Source organism: Zingiber officinale, chromosome 10A (assembly GCF_018446385.1).
Source record: "Zingiber officinale cultivar Zhangliang chromosome 10A, Zo_v1.1, whole genome shotgun sequence".
In the NCBI taxonomy this organism is placed as follows: Eukaryota; Viridiplantae; Streptophyta; class Magnoliopsida; order Zingiberales; family Zingiberaceae; genus Zingiber; species Zingiber officinale.
In genome coordinates, this window is record NC_056004.1 from 2,846,067 (window position 1) to 2,873,167 (window position 27,101).

A 27,101-nucleotide genomic window follows, 5' to 3' on the forward strand; every position below is an offset into this window, starting at 1 on the left:
GGCGACAATGTCGGCTGTGATACAGGCAGGCAGACCATGTCGGTAGCTTGTGAAACACGCTAACACACTTGGGCCTACACGCTTCAACACCATGACAAAATCGGCCCACCAATCGGCCCAATATGGTATCGACGAATCGGGAAGAAAAAAATATCAACTGTTTCAAGAAAAAATACTGTTCTTGATGATAATTTCAATTAATCTTATTATCAAGATTTAATATTTTTACAGATGTTTATGGATACTGAAAGAAATGAAAATATCAAAAACTCTGTTCATAGGTAAATCTTTTACATCAATTGTATTTATGTGAGTTAGTTGTAGGATTTGAGGAGGGCGCCGCAGAAGGTGCAGATGATCGCCCGCCAGCTCCTGCGGTGCACCGGCACGTAGCAGAAGCGCGTGGCCGTCTCCATGTCCGCCACCCGCGCGCACGCCCCGCACCGCGAGCAGATCCCCGCCGCCGGCTTGCTGCTCCGGACCCTCCGCCGCTGGTCCACCAGAAAGCACAGGAACACCATCGATGTTTTATCGATTGATTATGCTGCCTCCGATCCCTCGCCCGCTTCCTGTTCGAGGAAATGCCGAGGGATTAAGATTCATTATAAAGAGGACCGAGCAGCTGGGGCGGTGGAAGGAGGAGTTGGGAGTTGAGGTATATCATGGAAGCAGCGTGGGCTGCTCCACTCATTAATGGCGGACGAAGGGTTCGGACTGGAATTTGTTGCCCACCCACCTCGACTTTATTTGATCATGATGCTCGCATGAGACAAGAAACAAATTAAGCCGTTTGGTTGTCTCTTGGAAGAGTTGGTGATTAGGGCAGTAAATGAGCCGAGTTAAATTTTAAGATATTTAAGATTATTTAAAAAGGTAACTGAGTTTAAACTAAATTTTTGAAATAATTATTCATGTTTGACTTAATTTTATTTTTTATAAGTATGAATTTGTTTGAAGTGTAGTTCATTTAGATGTTATCAAATTCTCAATTTGAGAATTCAAGTTTGGCTTGAGTTTAATTTGAACTTGATTTGTTTAGATGTTATCGAGCTTTCAATTCAAGTTTATTTAAAATTTTTAATTGTTTCATTAATTATTAAATTTGATAATTTAAATTTATTTATTTATTTTATTATTTATTTAATATATTAAAAAAAATTTATTAATAAATAATATTCATGAATATTATTCTACGAATATTAATGAACTGTACATATATATATATATATATGATCCTGTCCGAATCAGAAGTCAAAGGACGCTGGGACGTGGCGCTTCCTGCTGGATCCTCGAGTGCTCCGGCGAACCTGCAACAAAACCGAGCCGGGAGGGGTGTCCCGGCGACGGTCCTCCGACGCTCAAGTCAGGCGAGGAATAACAAAGAGGTGGCTTCAGAGATTCAAACCCGCGTACCTCCGGTGAAGAAATGGAGACATTATATAGACCTCTCGAAGGAGCCTGGGCGCGCCAATCAAAGCAATCACCTGCTTTCGACCATGCCCAGGTATGGGTCTGTCAGAAGGGCATCCATAAGGCCATACCGCTACTGTATCAACCTCTCCATGATGTGACGGCGAGATCCTCCATCGTGCAATCTTGTGTACGGCATAATCATCAGACATGCCTTTGCTGACATCCCATATCCCGAGCCAAACGAATAGGCCGCTCGGCTAACCTTTGTATCCTCGCCCTTATCCTGGCCGAACGGACCACCCGCTCGGCCCTTCGGTCCCAGCCGGGCAGACACCCGCCTTGGCGTCGGAAACCCAAGCCCATGGCTGGGTTATCTCTGGCTCCGCTCGGACCTGCTCAACTGCTTGACGCGACCATTACCCGCTTAGTCAGCCCTCCATCCGTCCTCAGGCTGGGACCCTTCAGGAAGTGGGTCCCCCATTCTTACCGCCGGATCAATATATATATATATATATATATATATATATATATATATATATATATATATTTAAATTTATTTATTTAATTTAATAAACTATTCAAGATTATTTATTTAATATAAATAAATTCCTACAAATTGAATATAAAATTTATTCACGAATACTTAGTCATTTACCATCCTATACTTGGATGGCGTTGTGTCTTTCCCACTGCGTTGTGTCTTTCCCACTAATGAAACATGGAAGCAACATTCCGTGCATCGTCAAACACCTGCACCGTAGTCATCTTCGATGTTAAAATTCAAGAGGAACTTCAGTTCAATCCAAAACATTGATGCTGCATATTAATTATACATGTGAAGTGACTTTTTTTCCTGCTATATTAAAATAAAATTTATTTAAGAATATAATAGAAAGTGCCATTGGGAAATGTATGACTTGAGAACAACGAGGCTAAACAGAATTCCTAGCTCCACAAACCATGGTATACATTGGGTTCAAGAATTTATCTAGCTAGATCAACGAAGAGAAATGCTTTACATCACAAGAGGAGATGTTTATTCTACTTGAGATAGTACTTGGATCATCAGGAAAATGTCCCAAAGGAGGGTCTACAATCAGACCCTCAGAGCCACCAACCATTCCACAGGTGGGCATCACTAACCTCGTTGGCAAATTTGCAATAATTTATGTTCAGTCAACGTAGCAAACAATCAGCTCCACCTTGCTTTTATGATAGATTTTTCCCTTCTTACACTAGACACTCAATTTCTTGCACCCTTAAGATCCTTGATCATGCGAATGAGATCCTGAACAACATCAGACATGGCCGGTCGGAACTCTGGCTCTTGCTGAAGAACATAATCTCATGTTAGGAAAGAGCATACAGATTATTTTTCTCTTAAAAGTTCCAAAACAAGTCAAAATAGTTGTAGCAATATTTCAACACTACATGTGCCAAGACAACTTGCCCCAGTGCTTGAATTAACATGAAATTAGTTTATCTCTAGTCCATTATATGTTTTGGTATCAACATATCTTTTTGTATTCCAGAATAACATATGCTATTATAAGTTGAGTGGCTTGCTTTGGATGAGAACTGAATGAAGTAGGCCAACACCAACAACATGAGATGTCTAAAAAGTACCTGAATGCAGCGGCTTATAATGTCAGCAAAGCAGGACAGCGATTTCTCAGAATACCTTCCAGCTAATGAAGGATCCACCATCCTTGTTAAAGCATTGATGTCATACAGCTGAGAACTAGCCCATCTCACAAGATGTTGTTCAGCACGAGGACGTGTGCTGCAAGGGAAGAACACTATCAACCATCACAAGATTGTCAGAAATGGACTGATGAAAAGTTATAAACAGGAAGCCATCTACGTATTTGTAACCTGTCATATGGCTTGCGTCCGGTGAGAAGCTCTAGCATGACAACACCAAAACTGTACACATCACTCCTCTCAGTATATTGTCCACCCTCATTGATCTCAGGGGCTTCATAACTGTACAATGCACGCATTCGACCTGATAACTGGGAGATATGACACCAACACTTACATAGGATTTGATGCTTATAAGTTGCTTTTCAGTAAAAATGCTGATATAAAGTGCATATGTTACAAATTCATAACAAATTATACTTTAATTATCAATGAATTTATAATCAGAGATGATTCTCAATACACTTTATGCTTATATCTTTTCCAGGTTTTATTATTCAGGAAAACCTTTTATAGTTGCTTCCTTGGTAAGGCAAGAATCAAATTTGCTTTCTGTAGCAACTACTCTTGCTGAGCCTAGAGTGGCCTTGGTCTTAGCAAAATATTGAAACTAAGGGATAGAGACAGCTCAAGTGGAATTCAGGTAAGTCCACTTGACATATAAATCGAGCATCACGTGTGTGCTATGACTGCTCAATTGGCAAATGTGGGTTAATCCTAAGGTTTAAAATCTCGACCTGTGCTGAAATTTCGGTTCTAAACCAGAATGATATGATTTTGATATCGTATTATGCCATGTCAATATAATTTTGATATTTGTTTATTTATATATAGTAATTATTAGATAAATATGTTTATGGCGTTGATACGGATGTGGCCCTTATGGCATGAGAATAATTAGGGAATGAGTGAAGGACATTTTGGTCTTTGAGGAGGGGGGGTTTAGGTTTTAAGAGGGGAGAAAAGAGGAAGCTAGGAGGAGGTTTTTTTTTTCTGACCGCCGCCAGCCAAGGAGGGAGCTGCTCCTTGCGTACTTCGCCGGCGCCTGACGCAGCCACCGGCGTTGCTTTTCTTCTCTACCCTACCTCCTTTCAGCGCCAGCGCCGACGCTGATCGTCGACCGCCGCATACCTCTGGTCTCCATCTCTTCTCCCCTCCACAGAGGGGTGGTTTTTGGTTGAGCATCGCCATCAAGCACAGGAGGCGCTTGGTGTTCTTCGGGCCGCGACCGCCGCGAAACAGCATCGACTTCTTCTCTACCGCGCTCCACAACGCCGGCGACTCCTTCCTAGCGCTGAGTCCAGCGATCACCGCTGAGTCCAGCAGTCAGCACCGCCGCCTATAGCGGCCGCCTCTGCCCCTTACAGCATCTCCGGCACCCAGCGTCTCAAGGGGTCCAGCACCGCCCCCTCCAGTGGCCGACACATCTGCCGGCCGCTGCCTTAGCCTCTCGTAGCCATCGTCGTTACAGCCATTTCTGGCGAGCCTACAGCAGACTCCGATACTCCCACAGTTGACTTTGTTGGCTGTATAGTAGTTGTCTCCACTGCTTTTGGTTTAGATCTGGCCCTCCGCGGTGTCTCTGGACTTCCGCCGTGTTTTCCGGCCATCGAGCCGGGATGCTCTGCTATTTGTATTGCTGCTATGATGGTGAGACATTTTATCAGCTGGTCTATGAGCCGTCAGTGTGTGTCGTGGCCCGACCTGCGAGCCGAGGATATGTTTTGACTTAGAGGCCTCTTTGTGGATACACGGCATACCGGATTCCCCGTCGCTGCTCCTAGATCCGGCTCCATTGTTGACTCATATCCATCCATCCGGCAGGGCCGCTACAACTCGGTCAGTAGTCCGATCAGCTCATCCATCCATCCGAGGGCGTCCCCCTAGGCCAGGGTACGTCATTGCACTCGTTTCATGCTTATTTTATTATGATGTTATTATGCGGCTGCTTATGCATTTGGGGGATCCGCCTTGAGCACCGAGGTACCAGAGACCGGGGCAACCCGGTCACTGGCTGCAGGTACAGTTGCCCGGAGGACTTCAGACGACTTGGTCAACGCAGTGAACAACTCACCACCAGACCATGAGGATGCGATCCACATTCCAGCCATGTCACACCCCGGCAGGTTCGTCTTCTCAGCTTCCCGACAGGATCAGGCGTATAATTTAAAAATAATTTGTATATTAATTTTATATAAATTTTCATTAATGAACGACTTAATATTGTTTTAAAAAATAATTAAATATGATTTTCATTAAAAAAATTGATCTATTAATAACTCAAATTAAAATTGATATATTATATTACCTGATGGAAGCATTGATTCTGATTAAATAATCATAATTATATAAATTAATACAAAGATATTATTTATACATAATAATTATATAAATTAACTATTTATTTATTAATTTAAATAATATATATTTAAAATAGTAAAAAAATTTAAAATATCAATTAAATATTAAAACAATAAAAAATAAATAAATAAAAAATATCAAAATATCAAAATATAAATTAAATTTGTTAGAATTTTTAAATAAAATTTAAAACAATAAAAAAATTTAGAATATCAATTAATAAAATTTATTATTATTTTTTAAATTTTAAATATATTTTATTAGGATAATTTAATTAGGATTTATGAAAACCTCTTTGAAGTATCGCACTTAAATTAGGAATTGTTTTAATTAATTAAATTTATTTTTAATTTTCGACGAATACCGCTGCTTGCATGTTGCGAGACGTCGCTGGCGGCATCGGAGGCGTCGCTGCTAGAAGCATAGCAGAAGCGTCCCGTGATGTTTCCAACGGTGCCAGAGGCGTCCTGCGTCGACATTCCTTCTAGCGTACAACACAATGCATGACAGCACCGCTAGAAGTGTTTCGTGATCCTTTAGCGCCGCTAGAAGCGTTTCACGACGCTTCCAACACTGCTAGAACCGTCCCACGACACTTCTGGCGAGGCCAGAGGCATCCTGCAATTGGTGTCGACCTTCCTTCTAGCGGGCAACACGCACGTGTGACACACATGATGACGCACGACAAAATCGTTGTGCGTACTGTGCCAGTTTCGCTCCGTCATCAGAACGATAAAAACCATCCATGCTGCTTGACACGGAACAACATTTCAATCACGGGTTAGTCCTGCTTGGCATATAGATCTAACCTTATAGATAAGCTTTGGCATGGCAGATGCATCATTCTTCACAAGGCTGACAATGTAAATACGGTGTTTTCAAATATGTTGCAAATCTGCCACATAGTAACTACCCATTCGGTTACGCCCTGGGGCAATGTGTTTTCAAATATGTTATTGGGAAAAGTTAACCAAAAAGTTAATAGTAGAGTACCCTTTTACTATCCAATCAATTTCACCATTTAAATATGTTTTTTTTTTTTCGAATATACCATCATCTTATTGTCATGTGAACATTTCATGTGATAGAGAAATCACAGATTGTAAAGGTAAAAAAACCACATTAAGGTTAAAAGATATTTTATTTCTATTTTACAAACTATGAGAGTGAAACAATATTCTAAGCTTAAGGGGGGCAAAAGAATCCATAGGGGTAAAATGACATATTCTCTATTTGTAATGAGCTATGATACTCATAAGGAAAATTCTTAAGGATAGACACATAAATGATGGGACCCACCATTTCACTTTTTGTGGGTCCCATCATTTATGTATCTGTCCTTAAGAATTTTCCTTAAGAATATCATTTCTCATTTGTAATTACCTGAGTCACCGAGTTGGATGACATTAATGAAGACAAACCACATTCTGTAACACGGACAACAAGCTTATCATTAATGAGAATATTGGCAAGTTCAAAATTTTGGTGCACAAGTGGTGGTTGGCAACCCTTATGAAGATACCTGAAACACAACAAATGCAATTCTCAGTGCATGAATTTAGGATTCTTGTGCAGCATATACAAGGATTTACAGAATTTCACACTTACTCTAAGGCCCTTGCTGCCCCTAGGGCTACCTCAAGGCGGACAACCCATGATAGTTTACCATTGAGATCATCTCCAACATGAATCACATAATCTAATGTCTTCTTACTTAAGTGCTTGTAGACAAGCAGACGCTGATCAAACTCGGCACAGTACCCAACCAGCTCAACAATGTTAGGATGCCTGAGTTCAGAGATGGTTAGAACCAGTTCTAAAAAGTCATCAACTGGAATTCTTGAGTTCACGTTGTCAAGCTTCAGGACTTCAAGCTGTAAGCGAGAATAATATATTTAATCAGGATACTGAAAATATCTCCTAATATAGATCTATTGTCTGATAAAGTTTTAAAAAAATTAGCGAAGATTCTAATTAAGGATCAGTCAGTAGCACGGATCCAAGACACTGTTAACTCAAAGTTCCAAAGAAACACATACATGCACAATATAATTTTCTGAAAACTGCAGGTACTCAAAATAAACAATATTGTAGAAATTACTTGGTCGAACTGAGAAACTTTAGCCTCTTCTATAATTCAAGCAATAGACTCAGGAAAATTTAGATATATTATTAAGAGTTTTTCCTTTTCATTTATATCAAGAGTCTATAAGTGTGTAGAAGGTCATCTGGCCAAGTAGTAAGTTTAGTAGTTATTTATTTTTCACATCCAGCTGATTTGTAAACTCAACAAACCATTATAGCCAAAAAAATGTCAAAGTTCTGATATACAGTCTTCCATACCTTTCTGCCAGAAATCTCTGCAAGGTATACCTTGCCCAACATACTATCTCTGACCAAATTTTCTTCATTAAAATAATTCGTGGATTGTTGAAGTTCAGCAACAGAAAATGATGTAGCAGATGTTGGGGGAGTGTTTGTTTGCGAAATGCTAGCATGTCTACTGGGAGCAATTGGCTTCACAACAAATTTTTCCACAAGAGGCGGCGGCGGCGGCGGAGGTGGCGGCGGCGGAGGCGGAGGCGGAGGTGGGGGCATAATTAGATCAGTCTCTCTCACATCAACTTTGTGCTCATTCTCCTTTTCAGAGTTCTTAGACACTGCTAAAGTCAAGGAAATTAGCTACAAAAATATTAACTAGAGTAGGAAAATCATAAGGCCAACACAGGAATGGAACACACCTGCGATCATTGCATTAGATCCAAGTTCCTTCGCTTCATCATTGTGATTCACCTTGGCAACTGCAAACAAGCACCCCAGATCAAATAGTTTCAATGATTTAAGTTCATGAAATCAGAATCTCTACTACAATAGATGCATGAAAATCTTACATTCAGTCACTACATTGTTTGTCTTTGCAGAATGTTCTTCACTTCTAGGCTCATTGAACCTTCTTCCTGGGATTTCGGTCTGGCTTTTCACCAATTGATCATGGTCTGCCTTCCTCTCTTGGTATTTTGATATACAAAAGATGACCAGCAAGATAATGACAATAGCTAGAATCAAAGAAACAACAACATATGCAACAAGTTTCAAAGTTGACATTTTTCCATTGTTCCCACTGTCAGGGTTTTCTTGACTTGATGGTTCATTCGAAGAGTTTGTATGTTTGGTATCAGGGACTGGGATTCCTGAACGAGCAGGTGGTGATGCAGATTGAGGCGGAGCCATTGATGGTGCAATAGAGGGATTAAAGGGGTTTCCATCTTTTCTGTGAAATAACCAAACTAAATATTAGACGGTCCACTGTATAAATACATATACATGGTTGCTAAATATATAAATTATTTAAATTATTATAGTTCATTCAGAAATCAAAATCAAAATTTCCTTGTAATCGGGCAAATTGATATTTAATTGCATAGTGATCTAAAAATAGTGTGTTGGGATTCACATTCAAAAGATTTGGAAAAGATTATGAATTCAAAAGGATGCATGATATCTCCATTGACATGAGACCTTTTAGAGAGAGCTCAAGAGCAAAGCTATGCGGACCTAGATTCAAAGTGGACAATATCATGTCATTTTAGAGATATGCGAACATCCTTCGGTCCAACAAATGGTATCAGATCCATGATCCTGACTAGATGACATGTGGGGTGACCTTGAACTAAGTTGAGGTTAGGTTTGGAGCTGATTAGGGTGACCGGATGCCTGTGGGAAGGCTCGGAGCAAGTCAAGATGACCGGATGCTCACAAGGAGGCACAAAGCTGGTCGAGAATGACCGGATCCAGATGCTTGCGAGAGGCCCAGAGCAGATCAGGATGAACATACTTTGGGCACAACATAATGCAATTGGCATATTAAGAAATTTAGAATACAGTGATTCTTACTTGAAATTTGGAATGTTGAACAGCTTCTCTGGGACAGGTCCTGCAAATAGATTATTCTCTATGTTCCTGTCATGCCAAATTGAGAACATCAGTAAGTAAAAAAAAATATGAGAAGACACTGTATCATAACTAACAAATAGCTAAGTGGCAATGAAAAGAGCATCTGCACTGTGAAAAATGAAAATTGTCGAAGGCAGAGTTTCATTTCCTTCTAGAGCTCTGCTCTGCTTTAACATGGACAACAAATACTCACACAATCAACCTACATTTCTCTAAAGGTGCAGCTTGATCAATCTAACTATTAATTACATGATTATTTCATCTTGCCCTACACGTATGATCAACCCAGGACACTTTAAGTATGCAATTATTATTTATTGTTGCTCGTGTTTAACGATTTTCTTATGGACAGCTTCCCAAGTTCTCCCTTAGCCATTGGAGATGAATTCCATCAAGCTTATTCTCAATGAATGATCTTTTTCATGACAGATTCGGAGTTCAGACATTGATCGAATTGAATGATGTCTTGGACGCTCAATCCCCTGTAGAGGCAAGGTCAGGATTCAACTCATCTCCTTCCCCCATGCCTTGACCACTATATTAATGGTTAGTATCCACCCATGATTTACCTCCTCTATGTTGACCTAGGGACGGATTAACGGGACACTAGAGACAAGTAAACCGCCTTTTTGCCACATAAGGTCAGGATTCAACTCAATGAAATCCATCCCTATCAGCACATAAGATATATTAGGTTTTCATGAATCTGGAGGGTTTTAGGTCTAGCAAAGGATCACAAATTGCATTTATCTCTTCTAGATATCCTTATTGTTATTGTTCAAAGTAAAACCCTAAATTCTCGTGTATTGGAACCACGAGTTAGGCCTTTATATAGGAAAGAAGATATACACCAAAAGATAAAAATACTCCTATAATTATTCTAACACTCTCCCTCAAGCTTGAGAATATAGATCATATACACCAAACTTGTTACATATGTAGTCAATTCGAGAACCTCTAAGTGACTTAGTGAATATATCTACTAGCTGATCATTTGAGTTGACAAAACTAGTAGATATTTCTCCAGATATGACTTTCTCTCTGACAAAGTGACAGTCAACTTCAATATGCTTTGTCCTCTCATGGAAGACTGGATTTGAGGCAATATGCATAGTGGCCTGGTTGTCACATATGAGTGACATTTGTATAACCTCTCCAAACCTTAGTTCCTGAAGCAACTGTTTTAACCATATAAGTTCTTGACTAGCAATAGCCATAGCTCGATATTCTGCCTCTGCACTAGATCTTGCCACAACATTCTGCTTTTTGTTTTTACAAGAAACAAGGTTACCTCCGACAAATATACAAAATCCAGAAGTGGATCTTCTATCAGAGGGAAATCCTGCCCAATCTGCATCAGAATACCCCACGACTTGAGTATGTCCTTTGTCTTCATATAGAAGACCCTTTACTGGTGCACCCCTGATATATCGAATAATGTGAGTTACGACATCTCAATGTTCTTTGCATGGAGAGCTAAGGAATTGACTTACTACACTTACTGCAAATGAGATATCCGGACGAGTGATAGTAAGGTAGCTTAGTTTCCCTACCAATCGCCTGTACCGTTCAGGATCTGAAAGAGGCTCCCCCTGATTTGGCAGGAGCTTGACATTAGAATCCATGGGATTGTCAACTGTCTTTGAGTTTAACATTCCTGTTTCTTCCAGAATATCCATTGCATACTTCTTTTGAGATATAATGATCTCATCTTTAGACTGTGCCACTTCTATCCCTAGAAAATATTTGAGTTTGCAGAGATCCTTTATCTGGAAATGTTTGAAAAGATGTTTTACTTGTGAAATCCCAAGATGATCATTACTTGTGATGACAATATCATCAGCATAAACCACTACATAGATGCAACCAGTAGATGAGTGGCGATAAAAGACAGAATGATCAGCCTCGCTTCGAGTCATGCCAAACTGTTGAATTACAATACTAAATCTACTGAACCATGCTCTGGGTGACTGCTTAAGACCATATAAAGATTTCCGCAAGCGACATACAAGACCAGAAGACTCGCCCTAAGCAACAAAGCACGGAGGTTGCTCCATGTAGACTTCCTCGAGCAGGTCACCATGTAAGAATGCATTTTTGATGTCCAATTGATGAAGGGGCCAATGGCGAATTGCAGCAATAGACAGGAAAAGACGCACAAAAGACATCTTGGCAACAGGAGAAAAGGTGTTTCCATAATCCAATCCAAATACCTGAGTATAGACTTTAGCGACAAGACGAGCCTTAAGCTGATCAACCGTGCCGTCTACACCAACTTTCACTGTAAACACCCATCGACAACCAACCACTGACTTCCCAGGAGATAGAGGAAGTAGGTCCCAAGTCCCCCTGCTCTGTAAGGTACTCATTTCATCAAGCATAGCCTGTTTCCATCCTGGATGGGCAAAGGCATCACCTGCAATCTTTGGAAGAGAAACAGACGACAAGGAAGACAGACAATAATAATAGGATGGGGAAAGACGATGATAGCTCAAAGAAACATAGTGAGGAGAAGGATTACGAGTGGAATGCATACCCTTTCGAAGTGCAATAGGAACATCAGAGGCAGAGGATGGGACCGGAGGAAACGACGAAGGACTTGGCTCCAAAGATGTGCCCATAGCAGTGTCAATGTTGGTCGGCGGCAAAGCAGAACGAGGACGACACTGATAAACCTGCAAAGGAGGGGACGAGGCCGGAGATGATAGAGGCGCCTCCGGAGGATAAAAGATAGTTACTGGTGCAGGTGGAGCGGGAGAAACCTCGGCCTGTGAAGCGGAAGGACAAAAAAAAAAAAGAAACCGACTCAAAGAATGTGACATCAGAGATGAAGTATCGACGAAGAGTAGGGGAATAACACTTGTACCCTTTCTGAGACCGTGGGTACCCAAGGAAGACACTTATGAGACCGGGGAGAAAGTTTGTTAATGCCGGGATCAAGAGCATGAGCAAAACATATAGAACCAAAGACCCAAGATGGTAGAGGATGAAGAGGCTGATGCAGATAAAGTACCTAATGGGGCATTTTACCCTGGAGAGTGGATGAAGGCATGCGATTGATGAGATAACATGCAGTAAGTACGACATCACCCCAAAACTGATGAGGGTCATTAGAATGGAGAAGAAGAGTCCGAGTGGTTTCAAGGAGATGACGATTCTTGCGTTTTGCAATCCCATTCTGTTGAGGGGTATGAGAGCAAGACGTGCGATGCAACACGAAGGTACGAAATTGAGTAGATAAATACTCGCGTGCGTTATCACTTTGCAAAGTTCGAAGGGAAGTACCAAATTGAGTTTTTATTTCAAGAAAAAAGGATTCAAAAATAGAATACAATTCTGAACGATCCTTCATCAGATATAACCATGTACAACGGGAAAAATCGTCTATAAAAGTAACAAAATACCTTGACCCAATTGTAGAAGAAACACAACTCGAACCCCAAACATCAGAATAAATCAAAGCAAAAGGAGACATAGCCCGACTCTCAATATGCGGAGAAAAAGAACTACGAACATGCTTACCTAATTGACACGACTCACAAGATAAAGACTCTAAGTGAGAAAGACTAAGATGTAACTATTTTAACTTATTAAGACCTGGATGTCCCAACTGAGCATGAATAAGTAGTGGAGATGCCGCCGCCGAACCAACAAAAGAGGGTTGTTGAAGCCGATATAGGCCATGAGATTCACATCCGAAGCCAATCATCCTCCCATACTCCGGTCCTGTAAAGAAACAGATGTATTAGTAAAAGAAATGATACAATCAAGAGATCGAGTAAGTTGACTTATCGATAATAAATTAAAGGGAGCGTCAAGAACATAAAGAACATTATGAATGGACAATGAAGAAGAAGGATGAGCAATGCCAATACCCTGGGATTGAGTTTGGGAACCATTGGCCATGGTGACCATTGGCAAATTACCAGAAGTATTGAGGGAGGAAAATAGGGATTTATTACCAGTGATATGATCGGTGGCCCCCGAATCAAGAACCCAATGACCCGAAGAACGAGATATGCCAGCAAAGGAAGTACCAGCGTGTGCAATGGTAGCAGTGGAACCTGAAGCCTGACGATCCTCAAACCATTTAAGAAAGTCAGTATAGGAAGATGTTGGAGTTGAATTCGGTGTCAACTGTGAAGTGGAAGCTGAAGAAGCAACAGAACTCTGAACGACCTGGGCAGCATGAGGAGGACGACCATGTAGACTCCAACACTTAGCAATCGTGTGTCCCAGTCGGTGGCAGTGATCACACCAAGGACGGCCTTTGCCACCCTTGCGAGGTGGAGGTCCTTTGTGTCAAGAGACCAAAGTTGACGAGTCGACAGGAACAGAAGAAGGCAACGTCAAGATTTGGCCGGGACACGGAGAAGAGTCGCCCAGGTATTCTCCATAGTAGCTTCTGTGGGGCTGCCCAAGATCTGGTCACGAACATGAGAATAATCTCTGGACAGACCATATAAAGCCAGAGACATAAAAAATTTCTTCCGATTTTCAAGCTCTTCAACAGGATCGGACGCAGGTGGGAGCAGTTCATTGAAGTCACAAAGAAGGCTAGAGACTGAACCCAGATAAGTTGACGTTGAATCCTTAATCTGATGGGTGCTGAGGATGGTCATAAGATCTTCACAAACTTGATAGAGTCGCCGAGAGGTGTTTGTAAAAAGTTGTTGAGCTTGTGTCCAAACAACTTTACAGATTTTGTGAGTACGGAAGACACTCCTAAGAGATGGATGGATGGTGGCTCGGATAATACAACACAACTGAGCATCAACCTTCTTCTACAGAGGACGATCGGCGACTTAAACTTCTTCTTCAATTTGAGTGAGATGTGTCTCATAACCCTGTCCAACAAGCCAAAGCTCAATGTGAGATGCCCAAGAGATATAATTTTTACCATCCAACTGCTCGGAAGAAAGAGGTGCGGTGATATGGTTGGTAAAGATTGAGGTATCTGACTTTGGGGCACCAAATGTAGCCATGAATAGAATTGTGAACCAGGCTGCTGGAATATACGAAGTGAGCTTGCTTATTTTGGAAGAAAGTTGAAGGACAGTGATGTGCTGGTGCTACCGGAATCAAGAAGAAAGAACAGTGATGTGCTGCCGGAGTCAAATACACACTGAATTCATTTGATATTCCTGTTTACGCAACCGCATACACGGGAGTTGAACAGTGAAGATGATGTAGCTTTTGTTCGGAGATAGATGCCCACACCGAGATTGCTGGAGTTATGCCCACCTTCGCAACCACATCCGTGGGAAGTCCACAACAATGCTCAGTGATGGAAGAAGAAGAACAGGCTCACCAGAGAAGAAGATAAAATGGTTGGCTGTTCCCTCCTCTGTTAGAAACTCCTTACGTTCGCTACCACGTCGACAGGGAGTTCGCCTGAGGCTGGGGACCTCGTATTAGGGTTCTCTACTGGCAGAGTGGATCTGCTCTGGCAGCACAACTGGTGGTGAGGGGATGCTGGTGACAGGGCTGGTTGGCTTCGAACCGAAGCTAGGGCAGAAGACGGCTAGGGTGAGAAGCCTGGCCTGGAGACGAAAGCAACGCCACGGCTTGAGCGAGGTGAGAGACGCGCCGTAGAGGAACGAGAATGCGGCGGCGGAGGATGCGGAGAAGATCCGTGAGGTTGGATTCGAAGAGGGCCCAGACGAAGTCGATGGTGAAGCCTCGATCGGAGAGACCGCGTCACTAGCTGCCAACCAGAAGAAGAAATCACCAAAGAACGATCACCCGTTGCGGCGGCGGAGAACGATCACCGCGTTGCTAGCTGCCGCACCCGAGACCGTGTCGCTGGGCGCTGGCGCGAGGATCCTTTCTGTGGGTGGGATCGGGAACTGGGAAGACGCTCGGGAGGTGGAGACAGAGGGAGCGGCGGCGCAGGGGGAACGGATGGGGAAGAGGCAAAACTACGGCGGCACAAGGAGGAAAGAAATTAGGATTTTAACCTGGCTCTGATACCATGTTCAAAGTAAAACCCTAAATTCTCGTGTATTGGAACCACGAGTTAGGCTTTTATATAGGAAAGAAGATATACATCAAAAGACAAAAATACCCCTATAATTATTCTAACAGTTATAAAAAGGATGATTCTTTTATTGGTTGAGTATCGTTTTGGAGAACAATATGTATTCAACTATTCGTCACTAGTTTCTCAATTTACTTCCTCCCCTTTCTGTTATCTTCTTTACTCTACCTTCTCTCCTCACAGCTTATCTCACACCTCTTGAAACGAAAGAGGACGTTGGGATGCAAAGATCTTCTTCAGAAACTTGATTTCAAATTCATTAGAATATAACACTCAAACATAACACCAAATAACTAATAGTTGGGAGAACCATGGTTTGATGATTATGATGATGACACCCAATAACTAAAGATCTTGTATGGGAATAAGCCTAGACTCCTACAATTAATTCTTAGCATAACCCTAGGAGTACAAATTAACAAACTAGAAGAAAGGAAATATTTTTCAAAAATATCAGAGGTTTAGGTGGCATTACAAATTGATGAGAGGAAGATCTTCCAACACATTTAATAAGCCAGAGAGCTGATTATTCTGCACATGACTACAAAAAGTAATCATCAAATTTATATCACACTCAAAAGAGTTAAGATAAATAATCTTATGCATTCAGCTGAAACTCACAAGGTAGTCAAAGATGACAAGTTTCCCATTGAAGCAGGTAATGGGCCACTGAAATTATTGAAAGAAAGATCCCTGATTGAAATTGATGTGTTAACCATCAATAACAAAGGATAAGCAGAAATGGATAAATAAGTGAAATACAACACCCAACCCACAAGTTTATTAGACCAGTTTGGGAGCTAAAGACATCTGGCAGATCACCACTCAATTGATTGTTATTAATTGACCTGAAAAGCACAAAGACCACCAATGGAATTGAAACTAAAAAAGGATGCACTTGATAATGTATGCAAAACAAAACAAATTACATGTCTGTCAGAAGCGTTAACTGCGATAAAGAACTTGGGATGCTGCCTGTGAATTGATTAGCTGAAAGAAAACTGTCCCAGTAGAAAACATACAGGTCATCACAAAATAAGAGTAATATATGGAAAACAAGCAAAGCTAGATCAGATTATCTGTTAAAACATACAATGTATGCAGGGTAAGAGGAAGATTTTCTGGTATGCCTCCACCAATGTTGTTGTTACTCAGATCTCTACAACCAAAAGTAACAAGCAAAGATCAATACACAGATTCCAGATGATCGCATGAGCTCTGAGAAATTGACTGAATAAATTGAACAATAAGACAGCATAATTTTTAATTCTAACAAAAGAATGAAATTGCATCAACTATGACTGACATTGAAATTATTGACGAAAATTTGCCTAATCCATCACCCAGTTGTCCTCCAAGATTTGCAGCATTGATAATTCTATCAAAATAAGACCATTAGGATAAGAACTTATGATTGTTCAATTGGATAAGTTAGGAGGAAATTACCGTACATTTCAGTTATATTTGAGTTAACACATCGAACACCTTGCCAGTTCTCTGTGCAGGGATCTCCTCCATTAGCAATCCAGCCAGGAAGTGGAGGCGAACCCAGTGCAACATAGAAGCTATTTATAGCAGCAACTAAGGAAAAAAAAAGTTTGTAGCAGTATTAACATGGAGCATTGCATTTGCAATCCATGTACAAAAAAAATCTAGATGTCCTACCACAAGTATAAAAAAAACGATCTATACCATCTAATTTAACCATGTATGTGATGCAGCAAGAACAATTGCACACAACAAAGAAGAACAAGGGCAAATATAACCTATAGCCACTTAAAGAAAAAAAAAAGATGTAATTTCAAGAAGGAAAACAAAACTTAACATACCATCTCGCTCATCAGTGAATGAGTAGCAACGTGACAAAACAAAAATCACGAGCAGACCAACCCACAAGATGACCCTTGAATTCATGTCATTCACTTGGATAAATAACACCATGAAACATCAAGCTTCAAGTCGTGCTGAGATAAGTACAATAACAAACATTAGAGTATACTCACGTTACTGGTCCAAACTTAAATAGAGTGACTGAAGGAAGTAAAATTTAAAACAACAAAGCCACACTATTTGCCATACAGAGGAATGTTCTTACATTGTTAATAGTCTACACATACCTTTGCCCTCATATATTAATAAGAACTACAAGGAACCTAACTTTTCTCTCTTGATATTGATCATCATCCAACTGGTTACTAAAAGAGGAAGAATATACTCATGGGGGAAAAAAACTTTCTAATATATATTAAAACTGCAAAAGAAAAGTCAAAACTTTAGCGAACAATGGAGATCCAAAGTTTACTTCCAAAACTAAAGAATAAACGCGAACAAAAAGGAACTTAAAAAACCGGAACTTTTCTCGCTGCCCTGACAAGCCACCAGACCTAAAATCCAGCAGCAAGAACCACAATACTTGACAAAACCCCATCTTTCTCTCATAAAATCATCATATCGAAAAGTAAAACAAAATGGTCCATTTGAACAGCCAGGCAAAAAATTCCAACTCAACCATCTACTCCAGATGAAGCCGATGACCACAAAGGCAAGAAGAAAGCAAAAAAAGGAAAAGAGATGATGCGATTCTGCACCTCGACGAGGACCTCGCCCGGGGGCCGCCGTCTCCGCCAGTCTTAGCTGCTAAGTTTCGACCGAATCTTCAGATTTCAGCGATAAACAACAAAAGGTAGGGAGTAAAAGACAAAAGCGAGAGAGAGAGAGAGAGAGAGAGAGAGAGAGAGCGAGTAGGCAGTGACGGCGAACACTGCTGGCGTGGGTTGCTGCTTTTCTTTGCGATCCAAAACCTTTACGTGTTGATTTTAAAAATTGACGGAAAAGAAATAATTCAACGAATCTAATTCCACTCTTATCCACAACTAGAAAATCCAAATCAAACTCACTCGCCCAATCACGTTTATCGGACGCCAAACAACGAGATTACGAGAGCTTAGGCGTTAAGTCGTTGTTAATGTGACTGTTTTTCTAAGTCCGAGGACGCCGAACTTCTCTGTCATAAAGTGCCGTTGCTTTCACGGAATTTCTATCGAATTAAAAACTTAAAAAAATCATTAATTTGATTTTTGTTAATCAACTATTAATCGAAAAGGTTTGTTGTTCGATGGGCCGCTGCAGTTGTAAACCCCATCGGGCCCAAACAGATCGCCGAAGCTCAATTGGGCCGACCTGGAGGCCCAATTTCGGATGCGGCGTGACGATGTGTGGTGGTGGATAAACCGGGGAGGAAGAACAGGAGAGGGAGAGAAACGAATCATCTACTTTCTTCTTTCTCTAATCATGGCGCCTCTGCTGGTGCCGTTGGCCGCTGGGCGTACGCCGTCCTTAGTAGCTCACTGGATGGGATCGTCACTTCTCCTTCCTGTCGGTAGGCGGATGGGACCCCCGAGAAGCCAGAAGAACAAAGCTCGCATTCGGAGCTGCGCCATCTGCACCGAGAATTCCAGGAAGTGTTCGGTGAGTGCGAAGTTCTCTTCCATGTGGTTCGGGACTTCCGGTGTTGTTTGTTGCTGTGTAGTAGCTTTCGGTTGACCTCCCATCGAGAACTGAAATTTGCTTCCTATAAATTGGAATCTCTCTCCGAGTTGATAGTCCATTGCATTGATGAATTAAGTAAACGAAAATGTCATAGAAGGAGAGAAAAAGTTAGCTGATTTCCGTGAAGGTTTGATGTGGAGTAGGACTGGCTGAGACCGCTCATGCTGGCTGGCATCTGTACTTCTGGAATGCCTTTATGTAGTCTATAGGACCTATCGCAATGAGGAAGAATGTTCTAATCCGATACCTAGATACATACTTATGTTACGCGAGGCCGCAAATTTCCCCAGTCTCTTTGATGAGTTAAATTCTTTAGAACATACTATTGGAAATAAGACGACAACAAACACAACGCACAAGCAAAAAAAAAAAAGAAAAACTGACAATGTATGTTATTTATCTTTCATCTAGCCCGCAGAGAGAATTTATATGATGCGATAGCAAAAGTAAAGAACTGGTAAAACACCTTCTGCACTGATGTGCAAGAGATGATTTATTCCAAAAACTTGCTGAAAAATATTTGATATAGGAATTTTTTATTTAAAAACTAGAGAACACGGCTACTCCTTTTTCGGATCCGTTTGATCTTTTGGTTGTACTTAGGCATGTGATACTCTCCTAGTTAAATGAACTTGATAGATCTCCTCCTATATACCTACTTCAAATGGGAAGAAATAGAAAAATTAAAAACCTGATATATTGTTGGTATCATACTTATGCTGTGTCAGAATGAATCAAATGTGTTAAAATATAATAGAATTTTGGTGTTTTATTGTTCAGTTTGACCCGCTTGTGTAAACTTTTCCTTATCCTTTTTTTTATAGGATACCAAGAAATTCTCAGATCTGCATCAGATATCATGGTCTTCCATTTTATCAGTGCTCAATGTAGGAAGGAAACAAATTTCTAGAGCGATTGCAGTGATTCTTATGTTTATGCAAATTACATTACCACTACCTATGAGCTATGGGGACCTAGAGTTTCTTTATTATGCAAATGCGGTGCTTTATTCGCCTGATACTAAGGTCCCAAGAACTGGAGAACTTGCTTTGAGAAAGGCAATTCCTGCAAATCGAAACATGAAAGCTATACAGGTAAAGTATGTTGCTATAAAATAACCTTCTTCTGACTTAAATCTAATATGCCCCTCTCTTTGCAATATAGGACTCTTTGGAGGACATCTCATACTTGTTAAGAATACCGCAAAGAAAGCCCTATGGTACAATGGAAAGTGACGTGAAGAAAGCTTTGAAGGTCCATTGCCCTTTTCATCCTGTTCTTGTAGAAGTTGGCGTCCTAAATCAACTCTTTTGGAGCTGTAGGAAACTTTTCTCTTCCATTTAGTGTCTCTTAAAATCTATCATTATGAATAAGATATTTGTAATCTTGTTGGCTTGAGTTTATATAAACCTTCCACTTATTTTTAATTGTTTGAATAAATTCCTTAGTTCTTTGAATTTATTGGCATTGAAATGGATAAAATATATGTGCTTCCATTTTCATCTTTTCCTTGCAGGTGTTATTACTTATTAACACAGCTGTTAGCTATTTACTCCACTAAGGAAAATAAAATCATGATCATCTTCTTTATTCTCTAACATTATGAATTATAGATAGTAATTAATTGCCAATATGGGTTAATATAGAATATTTGAGTCTATACTTGAAGAATAGAAAAATATTTACCTAGTGACACAATTAGGCTCTGTAGTTCTTCAGAACTAATTCGACTATTTCTTTTTCCTCCTTTCAGAATGATTTATATATGAGTCTAGTAGCTTCATCAATTCAATTTAGGATTTACTGCCAATATACTAATGTTCTTTTCTCTTGTCAGATTGCAACTGAGGAAAAAGATTTAATATTGACTAGTATACCAGGAGAACTCAAGGAAAAGGGATCAGCGCTATATTCTTCTTTAATTGATGGAAAGGTACATTTCTTTTAGGCACTCAAAACTATGGGAATTTAAAATACCATGATGTTCACCTTTCAGGATGTCATCTATTTCATTATGATCATTCCTCAATATTATTTATAGCCTGAAGACAGCCTAGTCTTACCATTTACTTGCCGTTAACTCTTGCTTGGTTCTTTGTTGCAATGCATATTGGAGAGGAAGCTTGCTTTTAGATAAATCCCAAAGATTTTGAGCTATCATTCTCTTGCATTTCTATAAATTGCTTGATTGACTCAAGTATTTAGGAAGAATTTTCTGTATGCTTTTCAGGGAGGACTGCAAACCCTAATTGCGTCCATTAAGGAAAACGACCCAGACAGGGTATCTGTGGCTCTTGCTTCATCTCTTGACACCCTAGCACAGTTGGAATTGCTACAGGTAAAATCATCTGATGTTATAGTATACAAATAATAAAGCAATTCTTTCTTCTGACTTCTCTGTGATTTTTCCCCCCCTTTAAACAGGCTCCAGGCTTGTCTTTTCTGTTGCCTGAGCAATACTTAAAATATCCAAGGTCATTTCTGCAACTCAACTTCTTTCAACTCCAGCCTTTTATATCTGCTAAACTCTAGCTTCAGAATTAGCATTGTCTTGTTCTAATATCTGCTGATGCTCCATATTTGTTTAGTTTGATTGAAACATCAGATAGTAGACAACCTCTGCCATGATGCTTCACTAACTCGATTTCTCTCTTTTTTATTCTTTTTTTCTACATAGTCCCAAAAAGCACTTTCAGCATCTAACGAATTTAGGATTGGTTTGGGGTTTTTTTATACCAAAAGATGCTTGCGATCTATTTATCATGACAGATTTTTCTCTTTTTACCGTTGAGATTAAATTTAATTACTGCATTGCAACCTTGATTAAGCTTCATAGAGGTTGAAGTAGATATTTACAATAACTGTTTGCAATAGTTAGGGAGTCATAGAGTATGTTAGGTGTGATCTGTAGGTGCAATAAGGAAGCAGGCATAGTTACGGAGTCATAGAGTATGCTGTAGATTAGTGGATGCTGGACTTTGGTGTATTATACTATGTAAATGTGTTGAATAGAGATGTGAAGTTACAACGAGAAGAATCACTGCTTTATCTCTCTTCTCCTGTTCTAGCTCTATCTTTCAAAAAAAAATCATTTAGCCCTCTCTCCTTGATGCCCTTCCAAGTTGTACCTTTGAATAATCCTATTCTGTATGATTTGCAACGATCATAATTTCACCTACTCAAAAAAAGATTACAACTATAGTTCTGTTTGGTGTCATAATCTAGATAGATTTTTCTTGCACATATCCTTTTAAGAGTTTGGAATTGGTACGACGGATAAAAAGATTTTGAGATTTATAAATTGTATTTGCTGAAACATAAGATAACCACTGGCAGAGCTCTTATTGTTTCTCCATATTCTCGAAAAAGAGTACTATCTCCAAGAAATCTAGTTAAGTTATTGCTATTTTGATAAATTACCATATTTTTGTTTACCCATATTATGTGAATTAAGTTTCAGGCATAACAACCAAAAGAAGATTTTATTCATCCAAATTTATTGTGATAAGTAAATTTAGAAAGTATTAGCATGATAAGTGAACATTGTTTTTTAGCTCAACAAATTTTAATTTGTATGTCTTTGTACATCAAAAATTGATAATTTTGTTCTTAAGCCAATGATTTGTTTTCCAACATTACAGAGGGCTCAGAATCACTTTGTCATTTGTGGGCAAAGTTGAAATAATTTTTTGCTGTTTATTTGTAAAGCTTGCTTGCTGGCCTGAATGATTTTTGTGATACTAAAATACTAGTGTTTTATGTCATTGTTCATTCGTCATGGACTCATGGAGAGAAGATAACTCTCTTCTTTCAACTATAATTAAGCAAAGGATTTATATTGGTACTTCCTATGAATAGAGAATTTACATTGATCGTGTTCATTCTATTGGTAGGCTAACAGGTAGAGGAACAGTTGAAATAACCATTGAGAAAGTGGATGGCAATACGTTCCCCCCTATTGCTGGTAGTGAACCAAAAAGTACAGCTACTATTCAGGTTCGCTTCATGTGGTGCAATGATAGCATTAATGAAATCAATTTACAAAGCATACATCTTCAAATCATTATAATCACAGAAATGCTAAAACTGGATGCCTGCACAGTCAGATATAAGTATATCATGATAAGACTGTTTTTTAGTAGATAAACAAGAAATATGTGCCAAATTGTAGTGTTATTTAATGCTTGTTTGAACATTAATGACATGTTGAGATTGAGTTGAAGAGCTTCAGATGAGATTTGAATTATATTGCATATGTTTAGGTCAGATTTGCAGTTAGATAACAAGAAGTGACTTGAGCTTTAAAACCTTCTTTTAGTCATATATAGACAGGCCCACATTTTCTCAACAGTCTTTTATCTACAATGAATATGGGGGTCTAAGGTCTTTAGAAATATGCATGAGAAATAGTGTGCTTATCATTCTATCCAACAGTGCTAATGAAATCACTTTGGTCTGGACTACATGTTATAGGTCCATTAGGACTTTGTTAAAAACACTTCAAAGGATGAAGGGCTCCTAGTGCATATAAGGCCTTGAGACTTTGCACTTCTTGCCAATATAGGACTGCATTTTCATTGTAGCCGTTGACGGAGAACTGAAGCTTGTTTTGTTCCTGCAGCAGTAGTCATTCATTCAGTTATTCTGTGTATTTTGGTTAAATCATGTGATTATGGGTCTGTTGAAATATTGCCCGCTTTAGAAATGAGATTCTCATGGGTTTCAAAGTCTACCTCATAGGGTGAAAAAGATCTTTTGAGTTGATGCTCTCCACTCCTTGCCAACGTGAAATTAAAGACCCCTATCATGTGCCCATGATGAAGAATCCACGTGTCAAGAGCAACTTTATGCTCTTGAATAAATTGCAGCGAAGTTTGACTAACATTCTTAATTCTTAACAAAGGAAAAGTTCAACTTGGGCAATCATAAAAACAGGAATTTTTGGAAATCCCAATGTATTGGTTATAAATCTAATTATCTTTTTGCCCTTTAGTTTGGCTTTATGTCTGTTGTACAAGTCAAAAACCTACTGCAGTCAGTGATTATATATCTATTAACTAAAAAAGTGTACACGATTTTTTTTGTTTTCTACTGAAAAATTGTTGATGACAAGATATCTTATTGATTCACAAATTTTACTTTGTTGTTTGTTATTGACATCCACAGGTTATCCTGGATGGGTATTCTGCCCCACTAACTTCTGGAAACTTTGCAAAATTGGTAAGGTATCTTGAATATATTCTTTCATAGTAGTTATTGGCATCTAGTAGGCTTTATCAGGAATGGCAGTAACAAACTTTATGTTAAATTTATACTAAAGTACTTTTAGTTCTTAAATTTATCATGGCCAGTTAAGAAGCATGGAATTAAAAGTTTGGGATACAGGTGACTGATGGAGCATATGATGGAGCCAAGTTGAAATGCGATAGCCAAGCTATCTTATCGGATAACGAACTTGTGAACTATGGCTATGCTGTTCCACTGGAAGTAATGCCTTCTGGACAATTTGAGCCATTATACAAGACTACTCTCAGTGTTCAGGTCTAAATGCCTTCTTGTTTCATTGGTGATAATTGGTTAATGGGTTATTCAATTCGTGCTTAGATCATCTTTTTGAATTTGGTAATGATAGGACGGAGAGCTGCCTGTGCTTCCTCTCTCTGTGTATGGAGCTGTTGCCATGGCACATAACATGGACTCTGAGGAGTACTCTTCACCATCTCAGTTCTTTTTCTATCTCTATGATAAGAGAAATGTGAGCAAATCAATATTGTTCTTTATCATGTTTTAGTCAAACCCCCAACTTACAGATATGCTTCGGTTGGATTTCATCTTAGACAAAATAATTGAGACTTAAAACGTTAACCACTTGACTATTTAGATGAACCAGGAAATGTGAAAGATTCAAATGGAGTCATGGCAATTTTGTTTGTCAGATGATAAGCATTGCAATATTTATCATAAATACATAATCAATATAGTCAATTTGTCGATAATATATCATGGTACTATAATACTTCATGGTCCTTTGCTGATGTTCCTGGCCAATTTAACATGTAACTACTATTCATATAGTTGGCATTATGGATGTTCTTCATTTTATCATTTTGGTTTGTGTGATTATCATCTATCGTTCATCTAACTTCAATTGCCAAGTGTTAATCCTCCTTTTGCAGTCTGGCTTAGGAGGTTTGTCTTTCGATGAAGGCCAATTTTCAGTTTTTGGGTAATTCTTAATTCTTCGACTAATAAACATTTAGGAATAACTTTTACATGATGCACTGTGCGCCATCAGAATCAGATTTACTTGGCCTTTCATGATTGAAACTTCTTGAAATTATGCTACCATTTTCATTTTGCAGATATACAGTCAGGGGCAAAGAAATATTGCCCCAAATAAAAACAGGAGATATTATCAAATCAGCGAAGTTAGTTCAAGGTCAAGACCGCCTGATTTTGCCAGAAGCAAGTTGATCTGCCCGAGTGTGCTCTTCCAAATCTTCACGCCTCAATCGTAAGAAAACAAAGCTCTCTTTCTTGTCAAGCAACTATCTCCGGAGGCTACATCGAAAGAAGTTACTACATCTGGATTGTACAGAAGTTTCCAAACTGAGTAATTTGTTTATCCAATTCTTCAATTATTCTTCAGCATTGAAACTGATGTGATAATTATCAGTACTTAATTTGCTTTCTTGCTTTCGAGTGTTTGTAAACTGAGTGATAAAATTTCTCTGTTTCAATCCTTCGCGTTTAATGAATCTGTCGAAATTCTTGTGTGTCTAAATTCTCAAATCCCATTGGAAAAATATCAGTTTGAATGCTGCTTACAAATTTAGGGCTATTGCTTCACAAGCTTAATGTAAATCAAAGAGAGCTTCTCTTTGCAGGCCGCGGTACTTACTCGGGTCAAGCAGCGGTTCCGCCGTCGCCGTCGCCGTCGCCGTCGCCGTCGCCGTTGCCGGCGCCGGACCTCTGATTCAACCAGTTGAGGATGTCCTTGCGAACCACAGCGACATTCTCGTCGGGCTCACCGAAGAGCAAAGAGTGCAGCATGCCGTCGTAAATCTTGATGGTCTTGTCCTCGCTACGGGCCGCGTCGTAGAGAGCCCGGCTCACGTCGGGGTCGGTGACCACGTCGGCGCTCCCGTGCAGCACGAGGAAGGGGATGGTGACCTCCGAAAGCCGCGCGTTGAGGTGGTCGGTGACCCTCATCAGCTCCGCCACGGTGCCCAGCCTCGGCCGCCCCCCGTACCTGCGCGGGTTGCTCGCCGCCACCACCCTCTTCTGCTCCACCTTAACCGATTTTTCCACTAGGTCCGCCGTCGGCACGATCGGCAGCGTGGGGGCGAACCTCGCCATGAAGGTCAAGATCTCTGGCACCGGCCACTTCGGCCGCAGTCTGTCGGAGATCCTGCACATGGGGGCTACCAGCACGGCGCCGGCCCACGCCTCCTCCTTCTCGATGAGGTGGATCAGGAGGCAGATGGCGCCGCCCATGGACTCGCCGTAGAGGAAGCAGGGGAGGCCCTGCATCCCCGGGGAGCGGCGGATGGAGCGGAAGAAAGCGAGGCAGTCGCGTGCGGCGGCGTCGACGTCGGGGACGAAGGCGCGGAGGCCGTCGGAGCGTCCGTGGCCGGGGAGATCGAGGGCGAAGCAGGCGAAACCGTGCTGGGCGAGGAAGATGGGGGTGGATTGGAAGGTCCAGCTAATGTCGTTTCCGTAGCCATGGATCATGCACATCACTGCTCGCGGGCTCCCCGCCGCCGGCTCCGGCTGCCACGAGCGGGTGAATAGTTGAAGGCCGCGTGGGGAGGTGAAAAGGGAACTGGTGGCGTGGACGCCGTGGGCGGCGTAGTAGTCGGCCTCGTCAGCTGGATCGTCTCCCCAAAAATGGCGGCGAGGTTGACTCTTATCAGGCGTCGCCGCCATGGCGAAAGAGCCTCTGCTACTGTTTTGACGGAGGATGAAGGCGTTGACCGGGAAGAGAAGAGACGTAGGGGAAGGTCTCCAAATCCACAAGAGAAAGATAGCGGCGGTTTGTATCGGGCCTTTGTACCGTGGCCGTAATTAATGCCCGAAA

At 40.6% G+C, this 27,101-nt stretch overlaps 4 protein-coding genes and 1 long non-coding RNA gene across 6 annotated transcripts; 2 read left to right on the forward strand and 3 right to left on the reverse strand.

Annotated features, from left to right (window-relative positions):
- Positions 1 to 221: 221 nt before the first annotated feature.
- Positions 222 to 849, reverse strand: LOC122028081. Its single transcript, XM_042587102.1, has one exon. The coding sequence runs from the start codon at positions 519 to 521 to the stop codon at positions 315 to 317; it is 207 nt and encodes a 68-aa protein (XP_042443036.1). The 5' UTR covers positions 522 to 849; the 3' UTR covers positions 222 to 314.
- Positions 850 to 2,346: 1,497 nt separating this feature from the next.
- On the reverse strand, positions 2,347 to 18,269 carry LOC122028277 (protein STRUBBELIG-RECEPTOR FAMILY 3-like). Its single transcript, XM_042587324.1, has 18 exons — positions 18,061 to 18,269; positions 17,302 to 17,436; positions 16,924 to 17,053; positions 16,779 to 16,850; positions 16,566 to 16,631; positions 16,402 to 16,473; positions 16,249 to 16,320; positions 16,094 to 16,165; positions 15,948 to 16,013; positions 9,373 to 9,438; positions 8,370 to 8,749; positions 8,220 to 8,279; positions 7,822 to 8,141; positions 7,087 to 7,352; positions 6,862 to 7,000; positions 3,289 to 3,428; positions 3,040 to 3,196; positions 2,347 to 2,743 (listed from the first exon to the last, which is right to left on the reverse strand). Exons 2-18 carry the CDS (start codon positions 17,411 to 17,413, stop codon positions 2,657 to 2,659), a joined length of 2,277 nt encoding a protein of 758 aa, XP_042443258.1. The 5' UTR covers positions 17,414 to 17,436; positions 18,061 to 18,269; the 3' UTR covers positions 2,347 to 2,656.
- LOC122028278 lies at positions 5,083 to 8,555 on the forward strand. The gene is made up of 2 exons (XR_006124690.1): positions 5,083 to 5,243; positions 8,400 to 8,555. It is a non-coding gene; the product is annotated as an uncharacterized LOC122028278 (long non-coding RNA).
- A 459-nt stretch (positions 18,270 to 18,728) lies between the features above and the next one.
- On the forward strand, positions 18,729 to 26,050 carry LOC122027940 (peptidyl-prolyl cis-trans isomerase CYP37, chloroplastic-like). 2 transcript variants are annotated; one of them, XR_006124581.1, is made up of 13 exons: positions 18,729 to 18,940; positions 19,846 to 20,115; positions 20,186 to 20,275; positions 20,859 to 20,954; positions 21,252 to 21,359; positions 21,446 to 21,495; positions 22,915 to 23,017; positions 24,188 to 24,241; positions 24,407 to 24,562; positions 24,654 to 24,776; positions 25,198 to 25,247; positions 25,384 to 25,634; positions 25,909 to 26,050. XR_006124581.1 is itself a non-coding variant. In XM_042586955.1 (12 exons), exons 1-12 carry the CDS (start codon positions 18,764 to 18,766, stop codon positions 25,493 to 25,495), a joined length of 1,389 nt encoding a protein of 462 aa, XP_042442889.1. In that variant the 5' UTR covers positions 18,729 to 18,763; the 3' UTR covers positions 25,496 to 25,797. The 2 variants fall into 2 exon arrangements, 1 of the variants encoding a protein (XP_042442889.1); XM_042586955.1 differs by lacking the exon at positions 25,909 to 26,050 and having other exon boundaries at positions 25,384 to 25,797.
- LOC122027941 (caffeoylshikimate esterase-like) lies at positions 25,798 to 27,037 on the reverse strand. Its single transcript, XM_042586956.1, has one exon. It carries the CDS (start codon positions 26,948 to 26,950, stop codon positions 25,928 to 25,930), a length of 1,023 nt encoding a protein of 340 aa, XP_042442890.1. The 5' UTR covers positions 26,951 to 27,037; the 3' UTR covers positions 25,798 to 25,927.
- Between the last annotated feature and the right edge of the window lie 64 nt (positions 27,038 to 27,101).

What these genes read in the sequence shown, in the direction of transcription:
- LOC122028081 (XM_042587102.1), bottom strand. Translation starts at nt 521, where the DNA reads ATGGTGTTCCTGTGCTTTCTGGTGGACCAGCGGCGGAGGGTCCGGAGC.
- LOC122028277 (XM_042587324.1), bottom strand. Translation starts at nt 17,413, where the DNA reads ATGGTGTTATTTATCCAAGTGAATGACATGAATTCAAGGGTCATCTTG. An exon ending in ATTCACTGATGAGCGAGATG is followed by an intron (nt 17,054 to 17,301) that starts GTATGTTAAGTT and finishes TTTTTTCCTTAG; the next exon opens with TTGCTGCTATAAATAGCTTC. An exon ending in TTAACGCTTCTGACAGACAT is followed by an intron (nt 16,321 to 16,401) that starts GTAATTTGTTTT and finishes TGTGCTTTTCAG; the next exon opens with GTCAATTAATAACAATCAAT.
- LOC122027940 (XM_042586955.1), top strand. Translation starts at nt 18,764, where the DNA reads ATGGCGCCTCTGCTGGTGCCGTTGGCCGCTGGGCGTACGCCGTCCTTA. An exon ending in ACGTGAAGAAAGCTTTGAAG is followed by an intron (nt 20,276 to 20,858) that starts GTCCATTGCCCT and finishes TTCTCTTGTCAG; the next exon opens with ATTGCAACTGAGGAAAAAGA. An exon ending in CAATACTTAAAATATCCAAG is followed by an intron (nt 21,496 to 22,914) that starts GTCATTTCTGCA and finishes TTCTATTGGTAG; the next exon opens with GCTAACAGGTAGAGGAACAG.
- LOC122027941 (XM_042586956.1), bottom strand. Translation starts at nt 26,950, where the DNA reads ATGGCGGCGACGCCTGATAAGAGTCAACCTCGCCGCCATTTTTGGGGA.